This window comes from Scylla paramamosain, chromosome 46 (genome assembly GCF_035594125.1).
Source record: "Scylla paramamosain isolate STU-SP2022 chromosome 46, ASM3559412v1, whole genome shotgun sequence".
NCBI lineage: Eukaryota > Metazoa > Arthropoda > Malacostraca > Decapoda > Portunidae > Scylla > Scylla paramamosain.
The window spans coordinates 6458358-6482357 of record NC_087196.1 but is presented as its reverse complement, the minus strand read 5'-3'; the positions used below and the strand labels follow the sequence as shown (position 1 = coordinate 6482357).

Here is a 24000-nt window from a genome sequence, read left to right as displayed (position 1 = left end):
TTCTGTTTTCTTTTTCATTTTCCGTTTTCTTTTTTTTCCTTTTTCGTATTTTTCACCTCTTCTTCTTCTTCTTCTTCTTCTTCTTCTTCTTCTTCTTCTTCTTCTTCTTCTTCTTCTTCTTCTTCTTCTTCTTCTTCTTCTTCTTCTTCTTCTTCTTCTTCTTCTTCTTCTTCTTCTTCTTCTTCTTCTTCTTCTTCTTCTTCTTCTTCTTCTTCTTCTTCTTCTTCTTCTTCTTCTTCTTCTTCTTCTTCTTCTTCTTCTTCTTCTTCTTCTTCTTCTTCTTCTTCTTCTTCTTCTCTACATTTTCCTTTTCGTCTTTTATAATCTTTTCTGTTTTCTTTTGCTCTTTGTTTTTTATATTTCATTCTTTTCTCCAAGTTTTTCATTTCTTTTTCTTTTCCGCTTTCTTTTTCGTTTCCTTTTCGTTTTTTTTCGCCTTTTTCTTTATGTCTTATTTATTTCTTTCTCCTTTTTCATTTTCGTCTTATTTTACATTTCCTCCGTCTTTTATGAGGTTTTTATCTATTTTCTTTTACTTTTCTATATCATTGTTTTCTTTGTCTAATCTTTCTTCCTTCATTTCTTTCTCATATGAACTGCGCATAATAAAATCGTTAGTCTATTAAAAAAATAAAAAAAAAAAAAAATAAATAAATAAAAAGGTGCAAATTAACATGGCCAGGTAAGGTACGTAACTATATATATGGCATAATCAATTTGTTTTCTCCTTTCATATTCCTTATCATCTATATCTGACGCAATAAACCCTACAAAGCCGCGGTGCATCTAAAGAAAATGGTCATCTTATCTCTACTCACAGATTGTCTTGTCAGTTTTTTTTTTCTTAATTAATGTTTTTTTGGTTCGTATGTTTAAATCCTCCTTCCTCTTATCAGGACACTTCAAAGGACACTGAGATGATGAGTCAGATTCTCGTGTGTATTTTTTTCCCCATTGTTGATGCGGTGTTCTTGTTAAACTATCGCAAAAATCAATAGAACACTTAAAAAAAACCTAATAATTTTCACTAATCCCTGCGAGACTTGTAGAATCATGAAAACACCATTCATACTCCAGTAATTCGACTTGTCAGACTATCATTAAGCACTAGAATCATGAAAAGACCCTTGAAAATCTCAGTAACTTCCATCGTAACTTGTTAAATTATCATTAGAATCATGAAAACACCTTTGAAAAACACAATAACCTTCACAATAGCCTATCAAATTAGAATCACGAAAACACCTTTGAAAACCACAATAACCTTCATAATAGCCTATCAAATTAGAATCATGAAAACACCTTTGAAAACCACAATAACCTTCAGAATAGCTTATCAAATTAGAATCATGAAAACACCTTTGAAAACCACAATAACCTTCACAATAGCCTATCAAATTAGAATCATGAAAACTCCTTTGAAAACCACAATAACTTCCACAGTAGCCTGTCAAACTATCACTTGAATCTTGAAAAATACAATGAAAACCTTAATAACTTTCACTAGAGCCTGTTAAACCATCACTAGCTTTATGAACACACTAGAAAACCTTCATAATTTTCACTATCATGTTAATAACTTCCATTATAGGTTGCCAAATTCGCCACGATAATGAGAACCTTTAAAACTCCAATAACTTCTACCATAATCTGTTAAAAGCGGCTTAAATATGGCGGCGAACCGTTTAATACCTCACTCATCGCTTTCACAAACTCGTACCATTGGCTTTTATCTTTTCATTACCTTGGCTTACTGATTCCAACTACTCATAAATATTAAGTGATTTTTCATTGATTGTACACTCTCTCTCTCTCTCTCTCTCTCTCTCTCTCTCTCTCTCTCTCTCTCTCTCTCTCTCTCTCTCTCTTAGCTCCAGTACGTGAATTTTTTATGTAATGAACTATATTTGAAATTATCCTACGCCACATCCCGACTACTTTTAAAAGGCTTTAGTTTAAGTGTTTTTTAAGTATGTTTTTACGGCCCTAGTGATATATGGATAAGATTCCTACTTTAATTAACAGGAGAAACTCTTAAAAACCCGGCGAATCATCTCTGTGGCCTTTGAAAACAGTCGTGATGAGCAAAAACGTACTGGTTAAGATGTGATTGGCATTATTTTGATATCGGACACTGGCAATCCTAGTCTTGGCTGAAAGTTGTATTATCGTACGCTGGCAACCTTCCCATCAACACTGTACGGTTAGGTTTGATTAGGTTAGGTTAGGTTAAGTTAGGTTTGATTAATTTTGGCTAGGTTTTCTTGGTCGCGTTAGTGATAAATATTCCTTAAAACGTAAATAAAGGCGTGGATTCGTAAAGTGTGCTGACGCGGGTGCCAAAGCGGGGTGCCAATACTCGTCTCTGTAGCGAGTGGAGAATGTTGTGTGTGGGTTGTCAGCGCTTGATATATTAGTATTACCTGATCGATTCTCTACTTGCGCGTGAATAGTTAGCTGGATTAGGGGGTGGCTAGATGGGGTGGTGGAGTGGTGGTGTATATTCTTACTGCAGATAGATAGATAGATAGATAGATAGATATAGAAAGATATACGTTGATAGATAAGGTTGATATAAACAAAGAAAAAAGGAAACAAAAGAAGAGGAATAATACGGTGTTAGATAAGGTTGATATAAACAAAGAAAAAAAGAGAGAAAAAAAGAGGAATAAAAGAAGATAAATAAATAAAGAAAAAAAAGATGGAGAAAAAAAGGAGAATAAAAAAATAAAAAAAAGACCATTAATACCACACGCCATTTTAGTATCAATGGGCAATATTATCCATCAAAAAAATTTAACTACAGGCAATAAAATGTTATACTTAATATTTGATGACACCTTTTGCTATGCTCGTTCTTTCTAAATCCTTCTAAATTTACAGCAACCCGAGAGGAAGCCGTAGTAATTAAAGGGTTACTTGTTTAGAATGTGTATATGTTAACTTGCAGATGTGTGTTTTTAGATGAGCACCTATCTGTCTATCTGTCTGTCTGTCTGTCTGTCTGTCTGTCTGTCTGTCTGTCTGTCTGTCTGTCTGTCTGTCTGGCTTCATATCTGTCTACTTCTGTCTATCTGTATGTATCATTATTAGTCTGTCAGTTAATCAGTCTATATTTATTTTCCTTTCCCTGTCTTCTTCTTTTCCTTTTCTTTTCCTCTTTTTTCTCTATCTATTATTTGCTCCTTGTTTGTTTATTTTTATGTATTCTTCTCTATCCTTTTCTTTCGTTTCCTTTTTCTTTATATCTATCTTATCTATCAGCGTATCTGTTTACCTATCTATCTATCTAATCTATCTATATTCTTTTTTCCTTACCCCGATTTTCTGCCAATCAAATCATCTTTCTTTTCTTCCATTTCCATATTTTCTATCTACTCATCCATCTATCACCTTAAGAACTACCTTACAAACTTTCACCCTCTCACGGCTCTTCACCCACTTACTTAGCTCTCTCCCTTTTTCCTCCTGACCTTGCAAGCTATAATTCTCTCATTCTCATTCGCTGTTCGTGTGTGTGTTCTTGTCTCTGCTTTGCTAAAACGTATTCTTCTTAACCTGATTAAATAATTGGCTGGCCAGTAAGGAATCTAGACGTGTTAATTGGTGTGTTAATTGGTATGAGTGTTTGTTTGTTCATGTTTGTTGCTGAGAGAAAGAGAGAGAGAGAGAGAGAGAGAGAGAGAGAGAGAGAGATTAAGAACAAAATAAAGAAAATTATTCAAAATACAAAGGAAAACGAAGAAAATGAAATAAAAAAGCTAAAAATAAAAAAAAAATGCTAAAAATGAGAGAGAGAGAGAGAGAGAGAGAGAGAGAGAGAGAGAGAGAGAGAGAGAGAGAGAGAGAGAGAGAGAGACGATAACATCAAATTCTGTAATACCTTTCATCCGGCGAGAAAATCGAATAGGCGTATTCTTTTAGGCCTAAATGTGTAGCTGTCGCCTGACCTTGACTATTTAGTAGGCCAAGGGCGGCACTGCTTAGGCCTCTCTTGGCGCCAACCTGAAATTAGAAAGTGTTTGTGAGTTAATCTTTTATGAGGCTGCCACGTGTAAGTCTATTGGTTTCTTGTAGCTTCCTTTGTGTTCTTATGTTCTGTACTGTTGGCGAAGAAACAGTTGGGTTTAGCAAATGTATGATTGGACACGTTCTAATTCAGCTTATTTCGGGGACCGGCAACTTTGTAGGCCTTTTTTTTTTTTTTTGTTTCTTTTATTGTAATTTTGTTCCTCTCGGCTGGTGTCCCTCCTACATATATAAAAAAAAAAAAGCGTTTTGTAGTGACGGAGTGAATATAACAAGCCTGAATTGTGGAGTGGTGGTAGAATCTCTCTCTCTCTCTCTCTCTCTCTCTCTCTCTCTCTCTCTCTCTCTCTCTCTCTCTCTGTTACCTTTCCTGCAAGCCTACAAAGAGGTAGTGAATGAATGAATGAGTCATCGCCCTTTACTCCCATCAAGCAGAGTTGTCAGTGAACGAACAAACGAGTCAGTGAATGAACGAAAGAGCGAACCAATAAACGAGCGAATGAGGCAGTGAACAAGAGAGGTAATCAATGAACGAACCTATGAGTGAACCATTGAATTAACAAACAAGTGAACAAACGAGCGAACGAGCGTGGTAATGAAAGCGTGGTATGTTGCGGAGAGCGAACGAGAGCGAGAGATGAATCAGTGAACCAGCGTCAAATCAGTACTCGGAAACACCTCGCTCTCTCAAGACTGTTCTCCTCTGTTAATAATGTAGAAATATTATTAATCTGTCACTAGAACCTTAAACAAATTCTTAAAAACCCGTGTATCTTCAACTAGAGAAATCTTTTGAAACCAGTGGAGATGCTGCGCAGTCAGAATAAGGTCTCAGCTCGCGGTAGAGTCTGTGTGTTTCAGGAAGAGTTAAGGCGAGGTAGTGAGTTTATGACTTGTTTCAGGGAAGTGCGGTCTCTGTGGCACCCTGAATATGCGGAATACACCTTGGAGGGCACGCCTGGACAGCCTTACGGGTCCCTGGTGCAGCACTTCAACATCGTGGAGCACAACATGAGTTTCAGACGTAGCGAGGTACAGAGCCTCCTGCAACCAGACGAGGTTATCCTGACCCTCACCAACTTCCCCAGGTGAGGCTGTGACTGTGTGGCGAGGGCTGGGGAGAGAGGGAAAGACAGATAGATAGTCCAGCAGTCAGTCAGTCAGTTAGAAGTTAGATGGCTGGTCAGTTAGAGGTTAGTAAGTTAATTGATAGATTGATAAATAATATAGGTAGATAAATATGCAGTTAGATAATATAGATAAATAAATATATACATTTTTTTAAGGAATTTTATAGTGTTTTAAGGTATTTTTTTTAGTGAAATTAACTGGAAAAAAGTAAAAAAAAATAATTGATAGATACAAATTTTTTAAAGATTTCTTGGTGAAATTAGGAGGAAAACAAAGATGGCAGGAAGAGTAAGTATGGAAGTAGATGAATAATAGGTAAGTTGACAAATAAATTAATGTAGATAGACAGAATAGATAGTTTTTAAAGGATCTCATGAAATCTACTGCCCTGTCTTACTGAAGTGTTTCCTGATGCACAAAAATGTATACTTTTACACCACCTTCATTCTAAAATACCATACACATTTAATTCATCATAATTGCCAAGGCCGCCTGGGAGAGAATATGATGCCCTGGTGTGTATGTATTTTTCATGTATTTTTAGTGCATGTTGTGTTCGAGATTGTATGTCTTGTGTGTACTGTTAAGTTACCTACACTGGATCTGAAGTGAACTTAGATTTGAACTTGCTTTATAAAGAACTTGTACCTTAATGAATCTTGTTTCCTATTTTTTTTTTTTCCCTTTGTTCTGTTCTCAATAGGCATTTTTTTCCCTGGTTTTTCCTTCCAGTGTTGTATTTTCCCTGAGCCCTTTGTGCATAAATAGTAAAATAAGGCAGACCCGAGAATTCTCATTTTATTTTATTTTCCTCCGTATTATTGCCCTTCTTAAAGCTTTTTCCTAAATTTTCCTTCCAGTTTTCTATTTTCCCTAAGCCACTCTTACAAGACAAGGCAGACCCAGAATTTCTTACAGGGATACACTCATTATGAGACTGAAATTGCAGAGTTACAGTATACAGCGCTAACCAGATAGTCTTGATGTACAGGTGTTACGTGACAACTCAAGACTGTACCTGTGTGTTGTGGCAGTGCTGAGTATTTCTTGTGTTTCAGCTTGATGGCAACACAGTGCTAAGGTGACACTGTTGCTTCATGCCTTTTTATTTTTTATTCTTTCTTTTTTGGGAGATTATAATGGCACAGACTGACTCTCTCTCTCTCTCTCAAATAGTACAGATTCTCTCTCTCTTAAACTATAATAGCACAAATTCTCTTTTTTCTCTTTCTCTCTTCCTGCCACAGCCACATGCCCCGCACTAACACCCTGTGCCTTCCTCAGGTTGGGCTGCCCAGACTTCACATTCCCCCCAACCCAGGCAGACCCCACCAGCGGGGCATCACGCTCCCTCTTCTTCCCCGAGGCCGCCATCACACAGAGCCACCCGCGCTTCAAAACACTCACACGCAACATTCGGGAGAGACGGAAAGAAAAGATTGCCATAAATGTCCCCAGTAAGGCCTTTTGTCTTGACAGAATAACTAGCATAAAGGCACAAGAAAGAGAGGAAGGAGTGGGAATGTTTATGGTTTGCATAGATTGTTTGCTTTCCAACTGGCTACTGTTACGTTAGCCCATAAAACATTTGGGTTACCTAAATAGGCAGGTAAGAATGAGACAGCTATCGCTTTACTTTCTGGGACAATGAGGGATGTGGTTACTAGAATGTAGAGATAACATGCCAGTGTTTGTCTGATATATGACTTGAGAGATGTGTCACGTAGTCTGTCACAGGGTGTTGAGCGTAGGAGTAATGTGGTGTTGTGTTCACGTGGTTAATGGCTGGGATACCATTGCTGTGGTGGTGGTGGTGCCGGGCCGTGGTCAGGATTGCCTCACAGAAGGTTGTCAGTGTTGGTGCACCAAGTCAGTTCTGTGTTGTTTGTTGTTTGTCACAAGCCAGCGCTCTACAGGAATGGTATCTTGGCATTCTTCTTATATTTCCATAGGTCTTCATGCATTTGCAAGCACTTATCAGCCAAGGAAAAGGCATTTTTTTGTGAGGCGTTCTTCATGAAATGGCATAAAGTTTTTTTGTGATATATACTGCCCATATTATTACTATATCTCTCACGGTACTGTGTGTGTTCTGCTTATATCATCGCTGTATCTTAATCTGTACCTTGCTGTGTTGTTCATCTGCTTCATGCTTGCAGTTTTTGTGGACCTCAAGACCCCAAGGCCATTCGTGGAGGACTTGTCAAAGTATGGCGATGACGGCAGCTCGGCCGCAGCAGCCAAGGAGGACCACATCTACCTGGACGCCATGGGATTTGGCATGGGCTGCTGCTGCCTCCAGATGACCTTCCAGGCTTGCAACATCAATGAGGCGCGTGTCCTGTATGATCACCTCACGCCCCTCTGCCCCATCATGGTGAGTGTGTGTGCATGTATGCTGTCATTCAGGCAGTATATAAGTATGGTTTCCTAAAATTTTCCTTAATTCTTGTATAATTATTCTTGTTACTTGCTTGTTTTTTTTGTAATTGATTGAAGTTGTGTCTGGAAAGTTTCTGCTTCAAAAAGGTTAGCCACTGTTTCTTCTCATTATTATTAACTGTTATTATTTGTGATGTATGTTAGTGACTAAGAATAAATGTTCAATTGCAGTGTGTCTAGGTTTGTGAGCCATTTCAAACCCACAAACCTCAAAGGGAGCAGCTCAACAAATGCTGTGTCACACTGAAGCCTGTATTAAAAAATGCTCTGCTCTCTCACCATCACTATTTTGAAAGCCCACAGAGATGATTAGCTGGGTTCTCAAAAAGTGTTCCTCCTGTTAATAATGTAAAAATCTTGTTAATCTATCACTAGAACCATAGACACTCTTAAAAATCCACATAACTCACTCACTGCCCCTCATACCACAGCTGGCCCTGACGGCTGCCTCGCCACTGTACCGTGGCTACCTGGCTGATGTGGACTGTCGGTGGGATGTAATCGCCGCCTCGGTGGACTGCCGCACCCGGGAGGAGAAGGGTCTGGAGCCGCTCAGAAATGACAGATTTGTGATTCCCAAGTCCCGCTATGGGTCTGTGGACTGCTACCTGTCCAAGTGTGGGGCCAGGTGGGTGCCAGTACTGTTGTGGCGTGTGCCATGTGTAGGGAACCTGTGCTAGTCTCGGTTACGTTAAGTTCAAGCCCTGGCAAAGTTTAGGTGTGATATGATGTCATATATCCAAAATTCTGTATCAAAATTTTATTAAAGGTGTGAAATTTTATGTACAGTACCATCACAGACTTCTTCATTGCTGCACAACAACACTGGTGTTACACTGCTTGTGAAACAAAACTCGTGGTGTAGTTCAGCAAGCCAGTGCCATGATGCAGCAGCAAGTCCTCACGCTGTTCCAACACCCACTGCAGGTACAACGACATTCCTCTGGTGTACGACAAGAAGATTGAACAGAAGCTGCTGGACAGCAAGGTGGATGAGCAGATGGCCCTGCACATCTCGCACCTCTTCATCAGGGACTCCATCTCTCTCTTCTCTGAAAGAATCCACCAGGATGATGTTAGGGAGATGGACCACTTCGAGGTGAGGCGCCAGGCCACCAAGGGCTGCCACGGCCTGCCGACACACCCACACCATGACACAATGCTGCTGCAGGCACTCTAGTCATGCACAATTGCCATAAATAATCATTTCAGCAGCAAACATACAGTTGAGAACCTCACAGCAAAAATTGTAAGGGGAAGTGAAATGTTTGAGTCTGTAAATGAAAGTTTTGGGTAATGAATCCACAAACTTGCTCCAAGAGAATTTTAGACATTTTCTTAATATACTGATATATATGACTTGTATAGTAAAGTGTCAGATAAAGAACCATAAACCTGCCCAGCCTCATCACAGTTTTCATGTTTATTTGTTGTGCGCAACAAATGTCATCTTTACCATATGCACTAATTCTCGCTGACAACTCCAAAGGGGGATGCAGCTGTACTGTGCCACTCATGTCTTGCCTTTCAGTGCTCTTATTAGATCTTTCCTTTACAGATTCCCAAAATTAATTTCACCCATAAACCACTTCTAATCAGACTCATTGAAACACAAATGAGAACTTCCAAAACAAATGAAATAGATCTTGAAATATTATTAAGTTTAGTTTGTATCATTGAGGAAAAAGTTTGCTGGAATTGTCTCCTTACTCATTGGAAGACAAGTAAAACAAAGAAGCTTACAAAACAACTCAAATAAATCTGGAAATACATGAAATAAATCTGGAAATATCAAGTTTTGTATCACTGAGGAAAGAAAACATTTGCTTTAGTGTAATTTTGCCCCCCACTAACTTGAGACTTGCCAGGTTAGGAAAACAAACTAAAACTGTACAATTGTCTTTTCCACAGAACATCCAGAGTACAAACTGGCAGAGCATGAGGTTCAAGGTTCCTCCAATCAACAGCAACATTGGCTGGCGGGTTGAGTTCAGACCATGCGAGGTTCAGCTGACTGATTTTGAGAACGCAGCCTTTGGTGTGTTCATTGTGCTGCTGACCCGAGCCATACTTACCTTCAAGCTGAACATGTTAATCCCAATCTCAAAGGTAAGGAAAGCATTGGTGTATTTTGATGGTGATGGTGTGACTGCTAGTGATGGTGAGAATATTTTATTGTCACCAGGGACTAACTAGTGATGGTGTGACTGACTGCTAGTGATGGTGAGAATATTATATTGTGAGTTACTAGGAAATTGTACTAAGATAACATGTTTACTTATTTGCAAAGCTTGGATGTAGTCTTTCAAAGGTTAAGAAAAGATGTGGGAAGAAGAATGAGCCTGTTATGTAAAGGTAATGGCTTGAATGCTGAAGTGAATTAGGAGTCCAGCTCAGTGAAATAAGGAGGGTAGACAAAATGAATTAATGATGAGTGATGCTGATGGAATAAATGATAAATGAGGAGTCTTAACTAGTAAAATAAGGATGGTTGACAAAATGATTAATGATAATAGTGAAGAGTTGAGGATGGTAGACAAAATAATTAATGATGAATAATAGTGGTCAGTTTTTTTTTTTATACAAGAGGGTCACTGGCAATGGGCAACAAAATTCGGAGGGGTGGGGGCGGGGGGAACCGGGGAAGCCCAATTCAGTACCAGTTCGCAAAAGGCTTACTCCCAAATGCCACCCGCCAGGTTGATGAAAACATGCAGAACTGCCAGAAACGCAATGCAGTGCTGGACCAGAAGCTGTGGTTCAGGCGGGACGTGTTCTCCAGGGACTGTGACAAGGGCGACGACACCAGCCAGATGACTGTCAGTGAGATCATCAACGGGAAGGTACGAGGCTCAGTGTTGTGGAGTCTAAATGCCCATTGGTACTTTTTGGTATTGATCATTTTGAACGCCCTACCAATATCCATAAATAGATCTACTCTAATCTCCACATTGGCTCTGCATTCACATCCTGGCATCTCCACTACATTTAGAAGGGTCTAGTTAAGATGACATGGATTTTTAAGGGTGTTTTTATGGTTGTAGTGACAGAATAATGGGATTTCTACATACATACAAAAGAAACACTTAAGAACCTACTTAATCATCTCTGTGATCTTGAAAAATAGTGATGGTAAGAGAACAGTCTTTCTGAATACAGGCCTTTGCTACTGAACCTTTGTAGAAGACAGTAAGAGGAACAGATACAACATTGCAGTGGATGAGAAATTAAAGACAGTCAGTTGGGATGTAGAAGATAGTCTGAACAACATGAGCAAACAAGGGAAGTTACCAGAAGCCATCAGGCCTACATATGGCAGTCCTTGTATGAAACCTGTCTAACAAACTATAAAACTTGTATGATGAAACCCTGTCCCTGTATGAAACCTGCCTAACAAACTAGTTATTTCCTCTTTTCAAATACACCAAACTCAAGCCCATTACTTCTCATCCTACCCTGATCAGTCACATCATGACGACCTCCCACTCAACCAAAACATTTCAGGGGGACGAGTTTGTGGGCCTGATTCCCCTGGTGCGTCAGTATCTTGGAGCTCTGGACATGGACGCCGACACCGCCTGCACTATCGGCCAGTATTTAAATTTCATTAGTGCACGGGCGGCAGGCACAGCAATGACTACTGCTGCCTGGATCAGGAACTATGTCACTTCACACCCTGAGTATAAGTGAGTGTTGGTGTTGAGGGAGTGTGTGTGTGTGTGTGTGCATGCTGAGGTCATTGAGTGGGTGTACAAGTGTAAGGAGGTGTAGAGGTGTTTGTGACTTGCAGGGGAATAAATCTGATGAGGGAATGCGAGAAAATATGTAAGATTGCATGATTGGTTTGTTTTAGGAGTTGCATCTCTCTCTCTCTCTCTCTCTCTCTCTCTCTCTCTCTCTCTCTCTCTCTCTCTCTCTACAGACCCACAGGATGACCCCCACAGTATGTTTACAAACTAGTCGCTCACTCTCTCCCTCTCTTCACACACACATTCCTCACATGTCTCTACATTACATTAGTCTCTGCTCCCTTTGTGCACTGCTGATGTTTTAGTCCTGTATATTGCAGTCATTAACATGATAAGGGGCTGGAACATCAAATAAAGTAGGATATTGGACCATATTCTGAAACATATCTGACTCCACCTTCATTACTTTCAAAAGGCTCTAGTAGATGTCAAATTTGACATTTTTAAGGGTGTTTAAATGGTTATAGTGACAGACTGACAAGATTTCTACATTATTAATAGTGAAATACTCTTAAGAACCTGTCTGATAATCTCTGTGGCCTTTGAAAATAAATAGTCGTGGTGAGAGAGTAAAGCATTTTTGAATGTTGGTTAGTGTACCAGTGGCTTGTTCCAGTGAGTGAGTAACTGGATGCCTGTTGTGCTGCACCTTTCTTACAATAAGTGATGAACTAAGACACTTCCTGTGCTCCCCCAGGCAAGACTCTGTGGTGAGTGAGGGCATCAACTATGACCTGATTGTGGCGTGCAGCGAGATCACTCAGGGCAAGCGGGAGTGTCAGGAGCTGCTGGGCGGCATCCCCAAGACCAAGACGTCGGAGGACATTCCCAAGGCCATGAAGAAGATCATCCAGATGACCTGCATGGCGCCGCGCAACGCCGAGTGAAGGGTGGCACGGCGCGGCACAACACTGACGGGGTGTGGGGGGGCAAGCGGCCACCACGGGGTCTACTCACTGTTACCTAAGCAGCAGCAGCAGCACTGCACCACTAGGCGTGGCGGCGCCACGTTGCACCTGAGAGGCATTATGAGGGGAGCTACTTGGGCAAGGGACCACAGATTATTTGAGCTGGCAGACCACCACCACTGCTCTGCAGCACTGTATTCATTTCCTCTGAGCTGCACAGCATTTTCTGGTTTGACTTATAGGAGAGACTTTTTGAAGTTCACTGTCTGTTCACTGATTTTTTTAATCATCACCATCACAGAATGTAAGAGTGGTGTGAACCGACATACAGGATCTTGCCTAAATTTTCCAGTGCAAAACTTTGCAATTTTCAATCACACTGTTGACGTGACTTCATACTTTGTGCAGCAGAACTGTAAGGTGATAGATAGAGATTTGCACAGCATGGGAAACCTTTGCTATTATAATTCATTATGGGACTTTTCAATGCATATTCTTCAAGTTTTGAACACTTGTGGTGTGACAACTGGCACAGTTGTTGACAAGCCGACCTGCTCCTGCCTCGGTCTTGAGCTCGATGATCTCAGAGGTGACGGCGACCTTAATTACACTTATTTGTTTGGCACTTGTTACGTTTTTATGAAAAATAAACATGGTATTGAGATGAGAATTATTTGAAGCTGTCTTTTGAGTTGGAAAAATTATCTTTGTGGCTGTCTTTGGGGAGGAGGCCCTCAGCAGGCATACACTGAATGTTGAAGACAACCACGTCCATCCAACAAGTATTTAAAACATGTTCAAGAAGGTACCTTGGTGTCACAGCAAAGAGATTCCTGCACAGAAGGCACTGAGTGCCGGGCAGCAGCACAGCCAGGATGGCACCAGCGAGGGGAGACATGCCGGGCAGTGGTGCTGCATCACTGTTGCTAGCGAGAGCTGAGCCAGGGCAGGAATGGGTGCCAGGACAAGACCTGTGCCACCACAAGACTTAGGTGTCAGTGATAGTAAGCCATGGAGGAAGTAGATGAGGGGGCCTAGGAGTGGTTGATGGGAGACCTGTAGTGTGTTGTCCTGCGTGGCACAGGGGACCTTCAACATTTCAATACCACACTTAGCAGTAAGGTTTGCACTGACAGATGTAACCTAGGGACTTGTTATGAGTGTGGCACCATGCAGTGTGTCTTGCACTGACTCTGAGGGGTCCCAGATGAGTCAGCCGTGTCAGGATGCCCCACACAAACACTGCCGGGCTGGTGATGGTGGGGCATCCTGCTCCTCGCGTCCCTTCGCTTTTTGAGCCTGGAGAACTGGCCAAGACACCAGCATGAGTGCCATCACTGTAGTGCAGCAGCTGCCACACTTGGAGACAAATTCAAATACCTATTTGCATAATTCTTGCCTCTGCTCAGAGTACAGATTTATAAGACCAAATTTTGTAAGTGGCATAATATTTGGGATCGGCAGGAATCTTTGCCTTGGCGAGTATGGCAGTAACCTTGTTTGTTGTGCAGAAGAGCCTGTATCTGATTCTGCTTCAATAATCTCCCAAGAATATTTACATATGAAAAGTTAATCTTTGAGGTAGTTACCTCCATCATCTACTAGGAATAGTGTCTACTATTATTCACTAACTGGTGACATACAGTAACAAGCATGTATGTAAAACTAGCATTACTCAGGAATCTTAGTATTGTACTAGTAGAAATTTAAAACAACAAGAACAAGCAAGCATGGTTTAAATTGTAATCAGTGAGGAACCCTCGGCCTGTTGTGCCGGACACGTTTTGCTCACACACTTTGTCCCTGAGGCAAGAAATGGTGGACTAAATTATAAGTTACTTGTTAGCTGTTGTTAAACAACAGTTCAATTGCTTTAAGCAGCAACATAGCGTTATCAACCTTCCTGCTTCCTCACGGAGTCGCGGCAGCAACAGTCACGTCTGGGCGGCTCACTTGCTGCAGGCCACCGCCACGTGGCTCACCACGGCTGCCATCCCTCAGTCTGGTCTTGCATGAATAAAATTGCCCCTCAATTATAAACTAAGGAAATCTGCCCTAATGTGACCGTCTGCTGCCTCTTGGTGCACTCCCGGGTTCTGAGTGTGCCCCGTCCCTCGGGAGTGACGGGAAGCAAGGGGTTCTGTGCAATGTGATAGGATGAATTGGAAGCAGATTGATGAGAAGTACAAAACAAAATGTGAGCTGGAAGTGATGGTGATGCAGTCTTGTTAAGGTGACCATGTAGGGATGGGAAGCACTACGTCTGTATCACGGCCAAGTGTTTGTGCAAAAAAACAAATGTATGACTTTTCTAATTGTAGTACTACAGTGTACCTCTATCCATTGGTGGTGTCAAGGGGAAGACTTCCTGAAGGACCGATAGACCAGCCAGGCACAGAGTCCTGTTGACAGCACGGCGCTGGACCTGTGGTAATGGAGACCAATGAGGACAAACACTCTGCAGCAGGCTGTGCTCTACTGGGTGTCTTGTGTCTGATGAGTCTTCTGCTTTTACCAATCCATATTTAATACAATCCATATTTAATATATCAGAACAATATACTGAGCATGTCAACACCTGAGAATTGTTTTCATGACCCTTACATGGTGTGGAGCCTCAAGCAAATATTCCACTCATTTACTCTGCTGCCTGGGCCTCCTTAAGGAATGACTGGTGGAAAAGGATCTCTACACATTCCTATTCATTCCCTTCACTCTTATCTATTCCCTACAATCTTATACTCCAGCACAGGCATCACTTGTAGCCTTGCAGCCACATGACTCATCCTGACTCTTACAGCCTGTCCACACCAGGAAACATTGGCTTAAGTTTCTAGATGTTTGCAAACTGTTTCCAAGTAATGTTTCTTGGTGTGGAAACCTTCACACGCCCTCTCATAACCAGTCTTCACCTTTCTCCACACACCTCCAGGTCTTTGGTCTTCCCACTGATCTTCCAAATACCTACAACTCCGACACTTTTTTGAGTAAATGCATCAGTAAAGTAGTCAATGTATGCAGTCCCTTGTTGCCATATCTTTGTCTTCCTCTGCAATCATCATCTGTCACACAAAGTACATGCAAAAAGGTGCTGGTGGAGGTGGAGCATCTCAACATGAACCACCAGCACTCCCCACCTGCCACTCACCACACAACGCTGCGACCAAGGGTGGAGTGCCTCAGCCTAGTGTAGACCTGTGCCTTGAGGGGACCCTCGGACGACAGGTTTGCCAGGATCTCTGAAACACTGCATGGCTTGTTAGTGGCTAGAAGCTGCACCACCAACATCACCAATACTATTATCACAAACCTCCTTTGTGTAAATGATGAAGTGTGTATGTGTGTGTGTGTGTGCATTTATCTATTAGTATATAGTTTTACAAGACTAATTCACACGGTGTCTTGTTTTGTGTGTATTTGTATGTGTATATCTATACATTCACAGGATTTGAGTCATTATGCACTGCCTTGTATTCATGTATTTATCTAATGGTGGTAAATACAACTATGTAAATACATTAATAGGAGACAGGGCATAATGATCTTGTGAGTGTATGTAGGACTAGACTGCCACCACCACCACCACCACCACCACTCACCTCCTCCAGGAAGATGTGGCCACAAGCACAGAGTTGTTGTTCAGTGGCTGCACGTCCAACTGTCCATACTTAGCCAGGGCTGCCGAGACCAGGCCCGGTGATGCCCTTACTCCCCTGCCCCGCCCCTGCACCACCAGCCACGGAGGACGCTTGCTCCTCGGGTCTGTGCCATCCAGGGACTGCAGATAATGAGTACTTTGACACTTTAACTGCATTGTGTAACGATTCACAACACAAAATGCAATATATGAAATCTGTACAAGCACCTACAAGAAAGAAGGGGATTAAAAAGAAAAGATTTTGACAAGAAAGAAGGGAATTAAAGAAAGGATTTTAAAACTTTTAACCAGTACAATGTTTGGAGGTGACTATAGAACAAGGAAAGATACCTCAGTATGGCTAAAAATTAAGGAGAGATGCCCAATAACAGGTAAAGGGTTAATGCATTTTTTTTACGTAAGTCACTGGGCAAGGACAGCAAAAGAGCAAGAAAACAAGGCCCACTGAGATGCAGATGGTTCAGACAAAGCACCACACACTCAAGACCCACACTCAAAACACACACTCAAAACACGCACTCGACACACACTCAAAACACACACTTAAGACACATACTCAAAACACAATCTTATCCCTGTCTTAACTTACAAAATATATTCACTTCATTCCTAGTAATGACTGAAATATTGCAGCACCAGTAACCCAAATAACAAAAGAATTATAAAAGATCACAGTTAATGCCTGGCAGTGTATGAGTTAACAAGACCAAGAAGCATAGGAGGTGATGTACCATGAAGGGAACGGCTGACCTCTGCAAGTGTATCTTGTTAGCGTACTGCCTCAGGGTGGACAGGTGCTCCCGGGGACTCAGTGGGCGGTGGTGCTGCATCCTGGGAAAGTTGGTGGTGCATTAGGGATCGTGACCAAAGAGGTGTTCAGGGTTTGGCTTGATATGGCTAGTCTATCAAGTGTTGTGCTTCTTATTTGTACAGAGTGATGTGGCTTAATGCTATGGTGGGAGATCTTGCATTAGTGAGGTGGACAGACGATTAATTCTTGCATTAGTGAAATGGAGAAATAAATAAATCTTGCATTAGTGAGGTGGACAGAATAATGATGCAGTAGGAGGAAACAAACAAAAAGAAATGCAGTTTACCATGAAAAGGATAAAAGTGAAGATACTGAATAACTCTTGCATTACTTAGGTGAAAAGTTCTATGCCTTAGTGAGGTGGACAGAATAATGACAGAACACAAGAAAACAAACACAAAGAGAAGATGCTGAATAACTCTTGCATTACAGAGGTGGACAGATAATTAACTCTTGCATTACTGAGACAGACATTACTAAGCGGACAGAGTAGTGATAGGATGCGAGAAATCAAACGCAAAGAGAAGGTACTGGATAACTCTTGCATTACTAAAGTGGACAGATAATTAACTTTTACTGAGACAGACAGATAATTAACTCTTGCATTAGTGAGGACAGAATAGTGATAGAATATACTGAAGCAAACACAAAGAGAAGATACTGAATAACTCTTGCATTTCTGAGGTGGACAGATAATTAACTCTTGCATTAGTGAGGTGAACATATTAGTGAGAGGAAAAGGACCATGAGCCCTGAGGCAACGTACTGGGGGAGCTGCACCATGGCTGACAAGTGACACATGCGCAGAAAGCAGAAACCCGTCAACAATGCATCATAGCCTGCCTCGTGCAGTGTCGCTCCCTCCCGCGCTGGTGAAACATAGTTATTATTGTCATTATTATTGTGATTATTACCATCATTACCTCCCACATTTACTGGCACTAACAAGGGGACACAATAAGGTGAAACACAGTGCTATTATCATTCACTCCCTCCCATACTAGGAAAAGGAGAGGAACAGCTGATGAGAAAGTGCTATTGTTGTCATCACCTCTCCCACACTTACTGCCACCAAAAGGGAGAGGTGTGAAGGGAGATAAAAGGAAGCCTCATACCTGCAACTGTACCTGGAGTTTCATAATTATATACATCTACTCTTTACTTACAAAACATATGATTATTCCTAGTGTGGTGATTAAAATATGACATAACATTGATCAGGCTACAGAGGAAAATTACTTATAAATGTACATATTATTTTGTTTCTTAGTGTGGTTAAAATAGATGCATCATTATATGTAGGTGAATGGTTCCTGCCTGCCCCTCAACACTACCATACTTGTCTGTAGCTGAGTGGTTCCTGCCTGCCCCTCAACACTCACTATACTTGTTGTCTGGTGGTGTGTGGTGCAGCTTGGGCAGGTACGTGACAGGCAGGTCCCCTCGCAGGGCGGTGGTCAGGTCCCCAAGGTTTGTTTTGCTCAAGGCTCGACTCACTGCAAATTGAACATATGATAATAAATTAGTTTATCTAAAGATGTGATGAAAGACCAACACTGCCACTAATGCAGTACGTGCAAAATGGTTAAACTGTTTCACTAATAAGTCTTAAAGCTGAGACTGTTTCTGTAGAGGTGATGCCATAAACACTGCCACAAACACACTGCATTCAGAACAAGCACTAAGACTAACCTAACAAAGCACTAAAGAAACTCTCACTTTAATTAATCCAAAACAAGAATTACTAAAACTTAACTTTGCACTTTAAAACTTTTACTCTGACAAATAACATGCAAACTCACTGACACCACATACAAAACTCTCTCTCTCTCTCTCTCACCAAAAATGTCATCCCTGTACTTATACTTGAGCTCCTCGGCCACAAACTTGGTGTCGTACATGAAGGGAAACAGTTGGTGCACCTCGGACTTGAAGTGGTCGTAGGAACTTGGCAGCCTCTTGTGGAACTGAAATGACGAGGGAGGATAGAGGATAGAGAGGGGAGTGGATGGACAATGTGGAGAGACAGGGACTCTTTGTGGACAGAAAAACATGAAGACCGTGTGGAGAGCAATGATGGCTTCCAAGCTTTGACCTCTGACCTTTGGTGCTCGGTGAAAAAGGTGAGAATGCAAGAGGATCTCCTTGAAAACCCCAATAACCACGGATAAAATCATGGAAATGCCACAGAAAACCCAATAACTTCCACGACAACCTGTTAAAACCCAATAACTTCTACGACAACCTGTTAAAACCCAATAACTTCCACGACAACCTGTTAAAACCCAATAACTTCCACGACAACCTGATAAAACCCAATAACTTCCACGACAACCTGATAAAACCCAATAACTTCCACGACAACCTGTTAAAACCCAATAACTTCCACGACAACCTGTTAAAACCCAGTAACTTCCACGACAACCTGTTAAACAATCACTGGAATCATGAAAACACCCTTGAAAAAATAATTACCTTCCATTAGACCAGTTACACCATCAATAGATACGAAAACACCCTTAAAAGCTCCATTAAATGCCACTGGAGCCCATTAAACTAGCAATAAAACTGACAAAAACCCTTGAAAACCCCAGTAACTCCCACTGAATGCAAAACAAGACCCAGAACAAGATATAAGAGTTAAGCGAACCTGTTTATATATCAGCAGAAGATCCAGCAAGCCATTATGAAGGACAACTGGTTTATTGAGTTGAACGAGGAGCTGGAAGAGACTTGTAAATCCCTTGTTTCTCTCAATGATTGCCTCTATTAACTGGCTGCGGCTTGGGTCCTCTGCCTCCAGTCTTGCTCTCTCACTGCTTGACACTTTTTCCACCACAACCTGACAGTGGAGAAATTAAGAGTCTAGTGGTAAAGGGACTGCCAAATATAGGCCTGACGGCTTCTTGCAGCTTCCAGTATTTTCTAATTGTGAGTTGTTTGTCTTCATGAGTCAGTGTAGCTTGGCCTGTGCTGTGTTGTGGTCAGGAAACACATCTAGTTATCTCATATGTATCTGTAAATTTAAGTAATATTTATAAACAGTCCCATCCCAGCCCCACACAGGCAAGGCAGACCAATACCAGTCCCACACACCCACCAGGCCGTCCTGCAGTGTGGCCCACAGCTCGGAGAAGGAGGTGTGCAGGGCGGCCAGAAGCATCGCCTGAGAGTGGATGTCCTGCACTCCACCAATGCTGTGTGTTTCCCCATCCTGTGCTGTGACCATCCACTCACCCACGCTGCGGAAGTATCTCTCTACCTGCCGGAAAAGTGATAAAGATGGAAATAATGATGATGATAATGACAATATTTCCAGTAAGGCAATACTTCTGCAGGTTAAGTGATGATGATGACAACACTGATGAAAATAACAACAGCAATGATGATGATAATGACGATCTATTTCCAACCCCATACCTCATAAGACATATAGGATGCTTTCTTTCCGCTGAAGAGGGCTGTTAATTCCCCTCGGAGGTCGTCTATTTCATCACAGTTCATGTGCGGCACACCTTCGTAAAGCCACTGGTGGAGGGAGATGAAAAGGCAAGTCAGTGTGATGAATGAAGCAGAAACTTGAAAATATTAGCTTTTGGAAATTTGACTGAGGTTTGAATGATGCATAAAAAGAATAAATAGAAATATAAGTACTTGGAACACACTGGAAGAGGTGACAGAGGCAAGGAATGTATATGAACTGAAGAAAAATGGGATAAATATAGATATGATAAATACTTGGAATGGATTAAAAGAATAGGTGATAAAAAAAAAAAACCTGGAGAAATATAGATGAGATGACAGCAGATACTTGGAATATATTAAAAGAAGAGGTGACAGAGGCAGGAAGTGTGCATGAAAAGAAGCAAAAAACAGAAAAAATATAGGCAATATGACAGATACCTGAAATGAAGTAGGAGTGATAAAGGGAAGAAATATATAAATAAACTGAAGGAAAAACTAAATTAAAACATAAATAACATACAAAAAAAAAAAAAAAAAAAAAAAAAAAAAATTAACTGAAACCCTGTACATAAAAATTAAATAAACACACCAACACAAACACACAAACATATCCAACACATCACATCCTTGCTTCTTCACCTTGTTAAAATCAAAGTTAAATCTCTGTAAAAACTCAAGGCTGGAGGTCTGGCAGGCAATGATGGGATCACTGGAGCCACAGGAGTGAGGCCGCAGGTAGAAATTATAGCTGGTAACACTGTATGCATTTTTATCTGGAACACCCTGGGGATAGAGAACAGTGGGGGTACTCATGAATAGATAACAGCTAAGGTTTAATTATTCCTGTCTTGGTTAACTGTTTCACTACTATATAAAACAATTAATAGTGGCAGAAGTAATGAATGAAGTCTTTATATGTATCTACAAGAAAGTTGGTGATGAAAAGAATAGATTTTACAGTTTCTATGCATTTTAAAGATTGGAGATGGCTGTAGAACAAGTAACAATGTCTCAAAATGATTAGTAATTAAGAAAAGATGTACCAATAATCAACAGGTTTACTCTTTTACTGTCCACCTATAACTAATTACACTTATTTATTTCCACTCCCTGATAACAAACAACAACAACAAATGACTGGTCTGTGGAGAAGCTTGTCAATAGTCCTGCCTTTCACACTAGCTACTCTCTCTCTCTCTCTCTCTCTCTCTCTCTCTCTCTCTCTCTCTCTCTCTCTCTCTCTCTCTCTCTCTCTCTCTCTCTCTCTCTCTCATGGGTAGTTTGTGGCTAATCTCATACACTCCATTTCTCTAAGTAGTTAACCACAGTTCACATCATGACCAATCTTTAAATAGTGACCAAGGGAGCTGAGTGCCAAGGGGGGAGTGGCACCTACAGTGAAGAGTGCCAGACCGAGCTGCACCACAGAGAAGCGACGTAGGTTGGCACTCAGCTTGTGGTAACGCTGCGGCCCGTCATCGAATAGACTGTGGATGGGAAGATTTGTGTAAGTTAGGGATAGGAAATTAAATCTGTGCCTCTTGTTAGTATTTGTCTATATGAGATGAGGATAATTCAAGTATTTTCTCATTTTCTTTTGTTTTTCTTTATTTTTCTGACTGAGCAAAGGATAATTCAACTATTTTTCTCCATTTTCTTTTGTTTTCTTCACTATTTTTTTTTGACTATATGAGCTGAGGATAATTCAAGTATTTTTTCCCATTTTCTTTTGTTTCAAGACACTTATTCATCAATTTTTGACCACTGCTTTGACCCTTTTATGGGACTGGCATTTCAGTGGGCATTTTTTTTATTGGATTTTTGTTGCCCTTGGCCAGTGTCCTTTCTACAAAAAAAAAAAAAAAAAAAAAAAAGGCTATTTGAGAAGACAATTTTACTATTTTTCTACATTTTTCTCTAGTTTTTCTTTACTATTTTTTTTCCAGCTATTTGAACAGAGATGAATATTACAGTTTTTCCCCAATTTTCTCTTATTTTTTCTTTGCTTATTTTCCTCTAAATACTCCAAGACACACAAGAATATTACATCTTGAAAATCTAAGCAGTTTTTAATCCTCTGCAGGTGTTAATTCACTGATATTTTGTCCTGGTGGTTAGGTTAGAGTAAATCTGGACGAGTTAGGGCTGTGAAATATTGAGTTAATCATTAATATTTAGTTGTATTCACACGGAGGAAAACATACCATTATTATTTTTATTATTACTATTATTCGCCGTCTTATTTCTCTCTTGAGTTTAATTAATTGATATCTTGTCCACGAGGTTAAGAACGTCAAGGCAGGACAAGTTGGGTTCGGTTACATTCTCCGAAACTCATTATTTTGTCTTGTTTTCCTTTAAATGTAACATCAGCAATTCCTATACATGCGTAGTTACTTATGGTGGCCAGAGTAACGTCCTGTCAAAGTGGGGAGGTCTAAATAGTATCACCGTACTCTTGAATGGTAAAAAAAATCAGCTGGCTAAATAATTACAGTTGAAGAAACACAAGTAAAAATATTAATGAGTGTTCCTTACTTGTTCCTGAAGGCGGAATCAGCGAGCAGCCCCGTGAATTCCGTGTCGAGGGCCAGGAAGCAGCATGACTTCGCCTCCTCCACTACTGAGGGAAGGAGAGAGGCGAAGTTTGTGCTGGTCACGTCCACCATCCCTCCCGGCTGCTCTGGTGATGGTGGTGGATGCGTTTGTGTCTTACTAACGGGACTACGAGGCGAGATTTTTCTTTCTTTTTATAGTATCTATTATTTTTCCTTTCTTTCTTGTTTCCATTTTTTTTTATTTATAGTAATTCATCTGATGTGCTAGTGGCGGTGGTGGTGGTGGTGGTAGTAGTGGTCATGTGTTTTGCTAATACGACGTAACAGATAAGATCTATTCATTTTTTTTTTTTTGTTGGTCCTTATTATGACAGATTTGATTCAATAAATTGATTAACATGAAAAAAATAAATACTAGAAAAAAAGAAGACGACAAAGAAAAGAAAGAAGAAAAAATGACATGCTATACATATATACTTTAATATGCTTATGGCGCAAGTACCCGTACAAATTCCACACAACCTCCACATTTTAACCTTTGTCTTGAGCGAGTGCAGAGCGAGTGTACGTAACATTTTTACCCTGATTTTCTTCGACTAGCGACTTTTGGAGCCAACAGAGAGGAAGCAGAAGAAATGGAAGATGCAAGAAATAAAGGAGGAGAGAGAAAATCAGGGAAAAACGGAAGAGGAAGCAAAAACAAGACCTGGAACTACTGTTATGAAGGTGAGAAAATGAGCCTATTTAATTTTTACGTTTTCTAGACCTATACCGGGGTGTTGAGGCCTACAGGGGATGGCAATAATACGAATAGGCCTATGTTTATGTGCAGTTTATATATAACGATGTGTATGTTTTTTGGTTGTGTGAAATAAATCTATTCTTAACAAGTGTCGGGTTTGGGGGGGGGAGGGTGGCAGTTAATATGGGAATACTGTTTGTGTTTCCCGTTTTCTTTGCCCATTAAGGCGCCGTTACGCATGCCTACCTAAATTAATTAATAGCTGTAATTGATGTTTTGGTGCAAGAGTTTGGTGTTAGCTGATGTTTGTGGGATAGTGGTGGTGGTGGTGGTGGTGGTGATTAGGTATGTGGAATGCTGGTTAGAGGTGATGGAGGAATCGTGATGGTGGTGGTGGTGGTGGTAGTCAGTTCGGAAATTTTAATCGTAAGTTTTATTAATTCATTTTTATATTTTTGCTTATTGAAGTAAAATAGATATAATAGTAACTTAGAATAGATAGATAAA

The 24000-nt window shown here is 40.7% G+C and overlaps 3 protein-coding genes across 5 annotated transcripts in view; 2 read left to right on the top strand and 1 right to left on the bottom strand.

Annotated features, from left to right (window-relative positions):
- Positions 1-14839, top strand: part of LOC135094687 (glutamate--cysteine ligase catalytic subunit-like) — a 35055-nt gene extending 20216 nt beyond the window's left edge. Inside the window, exons 3-11 of the mRNA XM_063995001.1 lie at positions 4932-5117; positions 6445-6617; positions 7320-7537; positions 8034-8230; positions 8530-8701; positions 9514-9711; positions 10302-10445; positions 11107-11288; positions 12049-14839. Of these exons, the coding sequence (XP_063851071.1) occupies positions 4932-5117; positions 6445-6617; positions 7320-7537; positions 8034-8230; positions 8530-8701; positions 9514-9711; positions 10302-10445; positions 11107-11288; positions 12049-12238 (1660 nt within the window). The 3' untranslated portion in view covers positions 12239-14839. The remainder of the gene's footprint in view (positions 1-4931; positions 5118-6444; positions 6618-7319; positions 7538-8033; positions 8231-8529; positions 8702-9513; positions 9712-10301; positions 10446-11106; positions 11289-12048) is intronic.
- On the bottom strand, positions 8348-22916 carry LOC135094688 (pre-piRNA 3'-exonuclease trimmer-like). Of its 3 annotated transcripts, XM_063995003.1 has the most exons (14): positions 22732-22914; positions 21590-21680; positions 20833-20976; positions 20149-20256; positions 19829-19990; positions 19379-19570; positions 18569-18695; positions 18111-18224; positions 17495-17597; positions 16649-16748; positions 15859-16037; positions 15408-15506; positions 14594-14684; positions 8348-8654 (listed from the first exon to the last, which is right to left on the bottom strand). In XM_063995003.1, the coding sequence occupies exons 1-13, from the start codon at positions 22860-22862 to the stop codon at positions 14612-14614; spliced, it is 1623 nt and encodes a 540-aa protein (XP_063851073.1). In that variant the 5' UTR covers positions 22863-22914; the 3' UTR covers positions 8348-8654; positions 14594-14611. The 3 variants fall into 3 exon arrangements, 2 of the variants coding, with proteins under 2 accessions (XP_063851073.1, XP_063851072.1); XM_063995002.1 differs by having other exon boundaries at positions 8348-14684; positions 22732-22912; XR_010263924.1 differs by lacking the exons at positions 8348-8654; positions 14594-14684 and having other exon boundaries at positions 16668-16748; positions 22732-22916.
- Positions 22917-23041: 125 nt separating this feature from the next.
- Positions 23042-24000, top strand: part of LOC135094692 (uncharacterized) — a 199737-nt gene continuing 198778 nt past the window's right edge. Inside the window, exon 1 of the mRNA XM_063995006.1 lies at positions 23042-23477. Coding sequence (XP_063851076.1) covers positions 23394-23477 — 84 coding nt within the window. The 5' untranslated portion in view covers positions 23042-23393. The remainder of the gene's footprint in view (positions 23478-24000) is intronic.